A 13,088-nucleotide genomic window follows, 5' to 3' on the forward strand; every position below is an offset into this window, starting at 1 on the left:
TGGTTAGAAATATATTTTTATATAAATTTTATATTTTATGATAGTTAAAAAAAGTCACAATTCCAAAATTTGCCCCTGATATTTAGGGGTTTTTCAATTTCATCCTTATTCTTTTTTTTTCAAATTAATCTGATTTTAATGAAAAACTGACGTGGACGTGACATGATGACATGGCATTTGGGTTGAAATTATAAAAAAATTTAAAGATATATGATAAAAATTTTAAAAATTCAAAAATATATAGAAATTATAAAAGTTATAAATTTATCAAAAATTGTAAAAAAAAAAAATCAATTACCAGGCTAGTAATGATAGTACAATAATAAGCAAGCAATGGCACTGCCTTCTCGTTATGAGGACCTTCGAGTTCCACCAACTCCTGAAAGATTCACCACCCAAACAACTACAAATTTGTCAGCCGAACAGACATGAAGACCATCATTCCTTATAGCAAGTGCACTCGCTCCCTTCTCAGAACACCTGCCATACATCATATTCATAATGCATCACTAAAATGAAGAAAGGTTTTCCCCCAGAAATTATGGAAACTAAAACAAGAAAGCAGAAAGGACAGTTGGGTGTTTATGAACTTACACAGTAGCAATACAGCGCCAGGACTCGGCAGACCAAACCTTGACCAGCTTGTCATTTCCAGCAGATACAAAGAGTTTCCCATTTGCTTCATATTTAATAACTCGAAGCCCCGCTCGACGCATCCACCAAACTCATAGCACAATCTTCTCCGCCAACGCCCAATATTTTCTTTTAAAACAATCTTCATTTCTTTTCGGAATTTGGGAGACCAATAGGTCAACTAAATATGACTGGAGGAAATTAAAAGAAGAGAAGGGAAGATAAAAGCTTACAGGAGACTGGAACTGAACTCAAGAGACTGCAACTGAGTTCGGCATCGGGTGGATGGAAGTAAGGGCAGGTGCAAATTCCATGTCTTTGTTGTTTTGCTCAGATTCTTCCATTTGAGATTTTGAGTATCTTCCTGTGTATTGTTGTCGTTTTCACACTCTTTGACCTGAGAATCCTCCATTTTTATTTTTTTTCCTTAATTTTTGAATTTTTATAAATATTACATTTTGAATATTTTTATTTTATTTTTGCAATGTATATATTTTTATAATTTTAATTCAAAATGTCCCAGGGTTGCTAATATGTCAATTTGAGTAGAAATCAATTACTGTGAAGCTCGCGCTTGATTAAATATTTATTTTTAAATTTGTTTACAAATTTTTGTACTCAAATTTGAATTTAAACTCGAATTCGACTCAATAATTAAGCTTCAGGTTAATAATATATATTAAGAGTAATAACGTAATTTAATAATATAAAAATATAAAAAATTCGATAAGAATCCCAAATCGTTCAAATCAATTATTATTAAGTTTGAATTCGATTCGATTGATAGTTCAAGCTCAACTTGATCATTACTAAATCAAATTTGAATTTTTTCAAATCAAACTTAAGTAGTTTGTAAATATCAATATCTTATTTACACCCCTAATACCACACCAACGTGAAATCATAAAAGAAGTGTCATGTCACGTTAGTAAAATAATTGATCATTAGTTAATTAATAGTCACGTTAACTTTTCTATTGAAATTGGATCGACTTTGAAAAATAATAGCAAAGTAAAGGTGCAATTGGAAGAAAAAGAGAGAAATTTAAAATAATAAAAAAACCCAAAACGTTGCGGATAAATTTTGGAATTATGCCCCTCAAAAATGTATTCCGGCTTTTTTTAGAAAACTAACTTTATAATATTAAAAAAATTATAAAAATGACCGAAGTTTCAAATTATCTAAGAAAATAACCTAAAATCTATACTAAAATTGAGTGCAACCACTTCTCAAGGCAGCACAACCCCAAAAATGTTCCCAATTATTGCCTCATAATTAATTCAATAATTAGTTAAAAAAACCATTTTTTGTGCCGCCACTTTTTAAGGCGGCACAAGTTTTCTCAAATATCATATTTTCACGGGTATTCTCATAGTAAAAAGAAAAAAAAAGTTAAATTTTTTATTAATTTTGGTGCCGCCTCCTTCAATGGAGGCACCAAATATCAGTAAAAAAAATTGATTATAGGTTTATAAGTGGTGACTCCATGTAAGATTTTTTTTAAAAATTTTTTGTGCCGTCTATTTCAATGGAGGTACACACCACCTATATACCCTCAGCACCAACTTAACAAGTAAATATATATATATATTTTGTTGTTATTGTTATGTTGAAAGAAAAAGAAAGAGAAATAAATGTGTTGTGTTGAAAGAATGGGAGATATTTATTATTATGATGGTGTTTTATAGAGAAATTGTTACGTCATCACATTTATAGATAAACATCTCATAAAACATAATGTCATTTTTAGGGTAGTAGTTACGTAGTTAAGAGTTTCTGTTGCTAGTGGTTATGTGGTCAATAGTCTAGCCCCTATCGGAATACCCCATTTAACACTAAGGGAGATGAGGCTTCTAGTTAGTAGTGGTTACACGATCACAACCGCAAATTAGTTATGGTATCAAGGGAGAAGTGTTGGCGTGGGAAGTGCTCTCAAGCAGGGGAAGTGTTGGCGAAATGTTGTACCTCAATAACAACCAAAGTTGAATACAGTAGGGCTCTCGATTGACCTGATTCAAGCAGAAGTTGATGGAAACGAGCAAAATATTAATTTAACTAGATTGTCAACTCCATAATGTGATAATTTTAATTGAATTATTATTGTAATATTTGAAATGTTATTCAGTTAAGCAATATTTAATTTGTTAGTCATGTATATAAATGATCAGTGGAAGGAAAAATGTTTAGATGATGAGAAAAATAAATGTATTGTTCCATATAATCAGATACATAAATAAAATTAAGTTTGCTTTGGCAGTTATCTTTTTGCTTTAAAAATATTTCATATAATCGGATGAAAAATAGTAAAAGGGAAAAAGTATACCGTATATGATGAGAGTTTAATAAAATAAATTCGGGTGAAATAAAAAAAATTAGAAAATGATAAAAGAAATGAGGAAGAAAATAATATTTGAAGAAGATAAGAAATATGAAAATTTAAATGAAAAAAATGATGTGTTAATAAAAATAAATAAAGATATTGGTAACTGGCAAAATTTGCTTGTGTATGGAAAATTGAAAAAAAAGAAATACAAAAAGAAACAAAGAAATGACTGATGGGCTTATCCCATAAGTCAAAATTTTCCATCAGTCATTTTTTTTTTCTTTCTTTCTGTTCTTTTCTTCTTCTTCCTTGTTTAAATGAAAAATAGTCCTCCACCAGGCCTCACATTCGGCTATTGAAAGAATTTTGAAAGGTAAAAGAGTTTTTGTGTGTGTATTTTATTAAGTTTAAGTTTGTATTAAAAGTATGATTTGTTTGTTTTATTATTGTTTTTATGATACCGTATATCAGTTTTATGTATTTAAGACAAATAAATTTTTTTATTGTGTTTTATTAGCTTTAAGTTTGTATTAACGGCATGATTAGTTTGTTTTGTTAATGTTTTTGTGGTATCTTATATCAGGTTTTTTTGTATTTAAGGGGAAGGACATTTTTTTTGGCTGTGTTTTATTAGGTTTAAGTTTGTATTAAAGGTATGCTTAATTTGTTTTATTAATGTTTTTGAAGTATCTTATATCGGTTTTTTGTATTTAAGATATGAACATATTTCTTATAATTGGTTATTTGAGTGTATTTAATGTTTGGTTATTTGAGTTTATTAATATAATTGATATGTTATATTAAATTATTTATTATTTTAAAGTACTGTTTAACAATATTTTAATTAATAAACGTGACAAAAATCAAGAAGAGTTTACTTATCAGATTAGGCAATCACACGACACAAACGATCAATGAGACAATAAAAATATTAATTATGTCTTACCGAGAAGTTGAAATGCTAAATTTGAGGAATTATTTTTTAGTTGATCAATTTCTTTAATTGACAAGATAGTGTCGCGTTTTTAGAGCATGTAGCCATGGGCCGGGCTACTGTCTGGACAACCATATAATGTCTTACTTGAAAATGGCTGGATTTGGATCACAGGTTTTAGAGTGTTTAATTCGAGCTTTAGAGTTGATTTGATAAAAGTTTATTGATAATATTATTAGGTTTGAATTTTCATGATTTTGTTAATAGTATAAATTTAGTGTTAATTGTGAATTTGTTAAATACAATCCAATGACTATAAGTTTTTTCGAGTTTTAGAGTTGATTTGATGAAATTTAATTGCTAATATTGTTAGCAAATTATGGATTTCATTAAAAAGTTAATATTGTTACTTTTAAATACCAAAATGCATGGCTTTTGTCAAATATTGGTACCACATTAAGAAAAAAATATGTACCACATTAGAGAAAAAAAAAGGGCCTAAATTCATGTATTAAAAAATGTAGAAGATTATATATTATGTTATTATATAATGGTTATATAAATTTTATTTTTATATAATAATGTAGTGAATATATAAAATTTATTATTGTAAATATAATTTTCACTATAATTTAAAAATAAATAATTTTAAATAATTTATTTTTAATATAAATATTATTTTAAATTTTTTTTAGTTTATATTTCATTATTTAATAAAAATAGAAATTTAATTATTTAATATATTTTAAACATATTTTAAACTAATATATCTAATAATTATTTTCTATTATCACCTTATCATTACATCTGTGTTTGAATCTAAACATTTATCTTATCATTGATTTTAATATATCCACTACAATACTCAAATTTACTACTACAATACTTAATCTCATTTTTAATTTCACCGGAATTAATGTCATTGTCCCTCCAAAAACAACCTAAAGTTTCTTTTGGACTTTACATCACCCATTGTGAGATAGAATTTCATTGATACCGCCTGCAAACACCGGGGCTGAGAAATCAACACTAACACAATCAAATAATAAAGCAATATCTGCAAGTGTGACAGGTCTATTGTAATATTTCTAATGTTCAATGAAAAATCAGGGTATTTCAAGGATCGAACCCACAAGAGTTGCTGATTAAACGATTTCTAAACTACGAACATGCAATTAAAGGAGTCTAGCTAACTGCTCATTAATAATTATATTACGATAGGCCATACAAGAGGTTAATTACACTAATTAATTACCTAGAAACAGAAAATGACTAAATTGTAAATCAAGCAAAACTATGAACTTACTTGATTAATAACAAGCAGTGATTGGTTGACTTCCATGTTGCTAGTTAACCCTCGAATTACGGAACTAAATTGCTTAAACTCCTAATGTAACCTCCCAAACTCGGCCTAGACGTTATGACTAGATTGAGAAGGCTACATTAGCCACCGAAATGGCTAAGCTAACTTATGTTACTTTTGAAGACATTAAATAAACTCATTTTAGAGAAAACTGTAGTTTTACTTTGAGTTAGCTTAAAAGCATTCATTCATTAGGTCGTGTATACTTAGGATTCATTTTATCATGACAGTGTTGTTTTAGAAAATCCGTCTGCTTGTCGTTTTTCTTTAAAAAGAAACTCGAAGTTAAATTAGTGCAGCAGAAAAACCATTTTTCAAGTCATTTTGGAAAATTAGTTGCCTTATCGATTTGTTTTTCAAAACCAATTCATTTGCAATGTAGTGGAAACTAGGGAACAATATCAAATTTTACTTAAGCCCGATATCATGCATTATCCGGTTATTATGCTTAAGTAATCCAAGCATGCAAAAATCCCTAAAAGAAAATTTACTGTAACGCTGGGATTTGTGCAAGTGTACACAATCGTCATCAAGTAATAAGTAAGTATCGAGTTATCGTCTCCACAGGGATTCTATTTGTGCTAAGTCACTTAATTTGTAAAATTATATTAATAATTTAGTAAATAAAAACACAATATAGTTGAGAAGTGATGATTAAAATATATTAAACTAAATGCAATAATCCCTAATGCAAATTATCCTAAGTGTGCAAACTATATGAATGAAATAGATTTTAGTAAAATTAAACACAATTTGCAACAATTATAACATAAATAAACTAGGACAATTACTTTAATTAAACTCAATTTATTATCAACATGCTTAATAACATTCGGAATAACATTCCATGGCAACTTGATCATTCATGAGTTTGGAAACATGATTGAAAACTTGATCATTCATTTCAATCACGTATGAACGAAATACAGACTTGATTTTAATTGAAAACATGATCGATTGAGGCACAAACATTATAAGCATGAATCAAATAAATATTATTTAATCAAAATAATCATCCTAGCTTAAATAAAATTAAGCTATCATTGTTGTAAACAAGAACAAAGAAAAAAACATAACAAACATCTTTATATTAAATTAAAGAAAAGAAAGATTAAACCCAATTCAGAGTGGCTGTCACCCAAGACTTTGACTGACGAGGCTCCTTCGCTTCTTTGCGTTGCTCCTTTGTTGATGGCTCTCCAAGGTGGCCGACCAAGGGTTCTTTAAGAGGCTTAATTGCTAAAATCCTTATGCAAGGATGATGAAGGGGAAAGATAGCTAAAAGAGTTGAGAGAATGATGAATGAGTGAGAGATGATGGGATGAGGGATGATTGAAAAAGTGAGAAATGAGCTCTTATTTATAGGTGAGGCAAGGGAGCTAGTTTGCTAAAAATAGAAGTGTCCATCCTTTGAAACTTCCTCCAAGAGTGGCCGGCCATGAATTGAGGAAAGGTGGCTGATTTTCCCTTGATTTTGGTCAATTTGAGTGCCACAACAACTCAGGACTAAGACTCGGTCATCAGCAAATCTTCGGGAAAATCTCTGATTTCTTTAACTCTTCAAGGACTTTGTATAATTAAATAAAAAACAATGGTTTATGACATCCATGTGCAGCCGAAAATTGGATTGACTTGGTCCCCAAATTGGACGGTTTTGCAATTAGAAGAAAACTCTCAGACCTGTCCAATAATAATAGATAGTTTAGAGTACCAAATAATATAATTTAACCACTTTAATTAATCAATTTACTTAATTAATTAAAAACCAATTTATTAATGAAATATTAAAAATGAAATATTAAATATAAATTTATATTTTATTATTTAATTTAATTATGCATGGCCCACTTTATAGCTCAAAAATATAGTATGCTCAAATTAATATAAAATAAGCCATTTTATGCATGAAAACTATATAATAAAGTATAGAATCACATTTTAATAATGTAATAAATTAAGAAAATAAGTTCTAATTAATTATTTATTTATACAATGAATTCATGAAAAAATTGAAGCTCTGCTAATTTGAGTAAGGATTCAATTCGCTCAACTTCACCATCCCATTAATGTTTGAGACGTTGACCATTAACTTTAAACGTACCTCCGTAATTGTCATATAATTCAATAGCTCCAAAAGGAAAAACTCGGTACATGGTATAGGGTCCTTTCCATCGGGATTTCAGCCTCTCAGGAAATAACTTCAGCCTTGAATTAAACAACAACACCTTCTGACCTTCTTTAAACTCGGGAAGTTGTATATGAGTATTATGCCATCTCTTTGATCTTTTTTTACACATTTTGGCATTCTCATAGGAAAACAACCTCAGCTCTTCCAACTCATCCAGTTGTAACATCTTTCTCTCATCGGCCTACTTTAGATCAAAATTTAACTGTTTCAAAGCCCAGTGAGCTTTATTCTCCAACTCTAATGACAAATGACGCGCCTTTCCAAAGATTAACCGATAAGGAGTCATTCCTAACGGAGTCTTAAATGTTGTTTGATAAGCCCATAATGCATCATCGAGCCTTCGAGACCAATCTTTTCTGCTAGGTCGTACTACCTTTTCAAGGATACCTTTGATTTCACGGTTCACTCTTTCAACTTGCCCATTGGACTTGGGGTGATAGACAGTAGCAATCTTGTGCTTCACATCATATTTGTCAAGCAACCACTTAAGCTATTTGTTCACAAAGTGAACCTTCATCACTAATAATAGCTCTTGGTGTCCCAAATCGTGTGAACACATTCTTATGTAGGAATCGCATGACTACTGTAACACCCTAAACCCGACCTAGACGTTATGGCCGAATCTGACGATGTCATAAGGTAGTGCTTTTCGAAAAATATGTGGTCGCTAAATTCCCTTTTCTATTTAACTATTTTTTCATTACCTTATGTTAATTTCAAATCGTGTCATTCGTTTCAAAAACATTATTCGTTTACAAATCGTTATTCAATTTCAAAACATTTTTTTTGCAGAAGCTTTTAAACAGTTTGTGTATTTGTGGTAGTTTTGATAAAACATTAATTTCATTTGAAAACCCGAGTTTTCCCTAACACTAGCAGACTTAAATCATAAAAACGTATAAAAACCAAATTTAAACCAAAATACTTAAAGGCCATAATTACAGCAAAATACTCCCAAATAAAAGTAAAATCATAAATAGGTAATAAACAGTGTAAAAGAAGTCGTGTGGCCACCAATAAGTCCTCCGCCGCACTGATCTGCCTATATTTGGGGATTACCTGTACAGATTAAATAGAAGGGGTAAGTTTACGTAAAATCAGTATGTAATCCCCATACAAATGAACATATAGTAAACAGATAATCACAGTCTAGGCTTAAGCCCTTTTCAGTATCAGTATCAGTCCAGTTTGGGCCTTAGTCCATCTCAGTACAAAAATAGTCATGCAGTACGGCTTTAGCCCATCACAGTATCAGTAGCAGTAACATATATGCAGTCACAAAAATCCTACCCATCCAGCCTCTACACACCATCTCTGTCTAACCCTACACTTCATATGGGGATATAATCAACCCACCCATCCCTACACGCCAAGTAGTATTGAATGCGGCACTAGACAGTAGTTTGCAGTTGAGCTCCCAGTAAATTAGGCTCGAGGCCTTTCAGTATAGTTCCTCCGAACAATATAATCCCCCAACCCAACCCAATGCAATGCAATGCAATGCAATATAAATATGACATGCTATAACATAATATCACGCATGTAAACAGGGCATACAGTATCAAATCAGTGGGACATCATCATGCTTAATCATATTAGTCATACAGTCATTTTAGTCAATTAGGGGTCTAGGTAAACTTACCGACCCTATAGTAGGTTCACAGTCGACTTGGACAACCCGTGCAACCTTATCAGTCAAACAGTGAAAATGGGCCTACAAGCCCATGATGTTTGCCCGTGTGGGCCCACACACTGGTGTAGCCCACTTGACCCAAATTGGCCTCGGCCTTGTGATCCATTTTAACGTAACCTGTGCTAGGTAATTATTCATATGTGTTACACTATTTACTTATATGATCCTTCAAAGCTGTCTACTTGAGTCACTGTTACTAAATTATTTGTATCTTAAGCTACAGAATTTCGAATTAAGATCCGCAAATTTTCCCTAAAACTAGACTCATATATATTCTTACCATAAAATTTTCAAATTTTTTGGTTTAGCCAATAAGTACATTTTATTCTTTAAAGTTTCCCCTATTTTTCTATCTAATAATTTCGACCTTTCTGCACTAAAAGATAATTATATTCTCGTACAAAATTCAGATGATGTTCTTGTTTATTTCTCTTGAAAATAGACTCATTCAGGATTTTAAACATTTAAATTCTAACCAATAATTATTTTTCTCAATTTTTGATAATTTTCCAAAGTTAGGAAAGGGGATTTCGAAATCATTCTAACCCTGTGTCACTAAAATTCAAATATCTCATAATATGAAATTTTTTTGCTACTTCTTTTCTTCTATGAGAAAATAGACTCAAATAGCTTTAATCCCATATTTTTCATTCTCTAATTCTTTTTCCATAATTTATGATGATTTTTCAAAATTAGCCTACTACTGCTGTCTTGACAGCAAGCAATTTTGACTTTTCGCCGAATCCCTTATTTTTGTGTTTCGGGTACACACCTGGTTTTGTTTGATGTTAATACGCTCCCAAGCACTCCAATACCTAAAAATAAATAATTAGAGCCCAATTTAGATCACTAACGAAAACTCACAACTGAAAATCGCCTACATCAAAATCGATAGCAAACTTAAACACTTAACCACAATGAACCGAAATTTCTAACGCTCAATTTGCTTGTGAAGCTGCAACTGATTTCTGATTTTTGCCTAAACCAAGAGAGCCAAAACCATGCTTTTTAGGAACTAGCTGAGAAACTATAAAATAAAGGTAGTCAGATACTTATAGAACGAGTGTATACAATTGCTAGCCAGAAAGTGGGATAGTAGAAAAAAATCAAACAGAGAGGGTGGACTAGGGAGCAAAAATTCGGCAAAGCAAAGAAGAATAGGACGGCCAAAAAATTAAGGAAAAGAGAAGAATGTCGAAATTTGGGAAATAGAGACCAAATAGAAACTTAGATGATACCGATAGCTACCCCATATCCCTAAATTTTCTCCACTAATCCTACTAACCTACAACCACTCCAGAATCACACTCTACCGAAATGCTTGTCCATCATTGCGCAAAAATAACGCCTATCCTCTAGCATGGATTCGAACTCAAGACCTCATGCAATCAAGCACTCCACTTAAACGTTAGACCAACAAGCCCATTTTGTTATTTTATTACCAACTATTAAACTTAAGCCCTTTAGGCCAGGTTAAGGCTTTATTTGTAAAAATACTAAAATTTGCCCAAGTCATGGCTTGAACTTGGGACCTCCCACACTCACCCAGAGCACTTAACCATTGAAGTAGACAAGTACTTATGTCATATAAAAACAAAAACAAGAATTAAAAATTTTGGGGCGTTACAATTCTAACCCCCTTAAAAAAATTTCTGTCTCGAAATTTTACCTGATCAAAACAGATGAGGATACTGCTGTCGCATCGCATCTTCAAACTCCCACGTGACCTCTTCAGAGCTATAGTTACGCCAAAGAACCTTAACCAGTGGGATAGATTTCCTTCTTAGAACCTTTACATCATGCTCCAAAATCTGAACTGGCTCCTCCTCAAAGGTCAAATCTGGCCTAACCTCGATCTCCTCAATAGGAACAATATGCATGAGATCAGAGCGATAATGCCTCAACATAGAGACGAGGAACATGTCGTGAATACAATCCATTTCTGGAGGTAACTTCAACTGGTAGGCAACCGGTCCCACACGTTTCAGTATGCGGTAAGACCCAATAAACCTAGGGCTCAACTTAACCTTACGACCAAACTTCAGTACCTTCTTCTATGGCGAGACCTTGAGAAAAATGAAATCCCCCACAGAATACTCAATGTCTCGACGCTTCAGATCAACGTAGGACTTCTACCTATCAGATTCAGCTTTCAATCGATCCCAGATCAATGTAACTTTATCCTCGGTATCAGAAACTAGTTCAGGGCCCAGAACACGCCGCTCGGCCAACTCAGTCCAACATGAAGGTGTACGACACCTACGACCATATAAAGCCTCGTAAGGTGCCATCTGGATGCTAGACTGATAGCTGTTGTTATAAGCAAACTCTGCTAGCGGCAAGTAATCCTCCCAACTTCCTCGGAAATCAATCACACAACTTCTTAACATATCATCCAGTATCTAAATCACCCTCTCTGATTGACTGTCAGTTTAAGGATGGAACGCAGTACTGAAGTCCAATCTTGTACCCAGAGCTTCATCCAGCTTCTTCTAGAATCTAGATGTGAAGCGAGGATCCCTATCAGATATTATCAAAACTGTTACCCCATGCAGTTTTACTATCTTAGACACATACAGTTTAGCCAGCTTCTACGAAGAGTAGTCAGTACGAACCGGTATAAAGTGGGTAGACTTGGTTAATCGATCTACGATGACCCATATAGAATCTTTCTTAATAGATGTGTGGGGTAACCCACTAACAAAGTCCATAGTCACTTTTTCCCACTTCCAAAGTGAAACCTTGACTGGCTACAACAAACCCGAAGGTAATTGATGCTCAGCCTTAACTTGTTGGCATGTCAGACACTTAGCCACAAATTTGGTAACCTCTCGTTTAAGACTTGGCCACCAGTATAACTCACGAAGGTCATGGTATATCTTATTTATGCCAGGATGCATAGCATAAAGGCTACTATGCGCCTCTCGCAGTATAGACTGCCTCAATTTAGTATCTTTTGGTACATAGATTCTCTCACAAAAATAGAGTACCCCTTCGCTATTCAGTCCAAAATCTCAATATGCCCACTCTCAACTTGTCGGAAATGAAGTCCCAACAACTCATCCTCTTTCTGCTTACCCTTAATCTGCTCTATCCACGTGGTTTAACTTGTAGTTCGACCAACAGACTACCACCATCAAAGAAACTGAGGCAAGCAAATATCGCCCTCAGGTCAGTTATAGCTCTACGGCTTAGTGCGTCGGCCACCACATTGGCCTTACCAAGGTGGTATTTAGTAGTACAGTCATTGTCCTTAAGTAGCTCAATCCATCTACGCTGCCTAAGATTCAGCTACTTGAGGCTTTTGTGATCAGTTTAAATGATACACTTCTCACCATACAAGTAATGCCTCCAGATTTTCAGTGCGAATACTACTGCAGCCAACTCCATGTCATGCGTTGGATAATTCACCTTATAAGTCTTAAGCTGATGAGACGCGTACGCTACCACCTTACCCTGTTACATCAACACATATCCTAAACCGACATGTGATGCATCGCTGTAAATAGTAAACTCCTTCCAAACTCTGGCTGAATTAGAATAGGGGCATCAGTAAGTACAGTCTTGACCTTCTTAAAGCTCTCTTACTGTTCATCAGTCCAGTTAAACGACACACCCTTATGTAGCAGCTTAGTCAAGAATGCTGCAATCAATGAAAAACCCTCTACAAATCGTCGATAATAATCCGGTAGTCCCCAAAAATTACCCATCTCAAACACGTTCCTAGGCTACTTTCACTCCAACACAGTCTCATTCTTTCGAAGATTAACATGAATCCCCTTAGTTGAAACTACATGACCAAGAAATGTCTCTTCACGCAGCCAGAACCCGCACTTACTAAACTTAGCATTGAGCTATTTTTCCCTCACAGTTTGAAGAACGACTCGAAGGTGCTCATCATGCTCATCCTCAGTCCTCAAGTAAACCAGTATGTCATCGATGAGTACCACTAAA

General features: G+C 33.2%; 1 protein-coding gene across 1 annotated transcript; it reads right to left on the reverse strand.

The window, feature by feature from the left end:
• Positions 1-194: 194 nt before the first annotated feature.
• Positions 195-1,029, reverse strand: LOC121214884 (uncharacterized WD repeat-containing protein C713.05). Its single transcript, XM_041089375.1, has 2 exons — positions 595-1,029; positions 195-480 (listed from the first exon to the last, which is right to left on the reverse strand). The coding sequence occupies exons 1-2, from the start codon at positions 714-716 to the stop codon at positions 351-353; spliced, it is 252 nt and encodes an 83-aa protein (XP_040945309.1). The 5' UTR covers positions 717-1,029; the 3' UTR covers positions 195-350.
• Positions 1,030-13,088: the final 12,059 nt, after the last annotated feature.

The sequence above is a fragment of the Gossypium hirsutum genome, chromosome D02 (genome assembly GCF_007990345.1).
Source record: "Gossypium hirsutum isolate 1008001.06 chromosome D02, Gossypium_hirsutum_v2.1, whole genome shotgun sequence".
In the NCBI taxonomy this organism is placed as follows: domain Eukaryota; kingdom Viridiplantae; phylum Streptophyta; class Magnoliopsida; order Malvales; family Malvaceae; genus Gossypium; species Gossypium hirsutum.

Bases quoted from the DNA above. Each gene is read 5' to 3' on its own strand.
- LOC121214884 (XM_041089375.1), bottom strand. From the start codon at position 716: ATGCGTCGAGCGGGGCTTCGAGTTATTAAATATGAAGCAAATGGGAAA. The intron at 481-594 runs GTAAGTTCATAA...GATGTATGGCAG, and splicing joins TGGCGCTGTATTGCTACTGT to GTGTTCTGAGAAGGGAGCGA.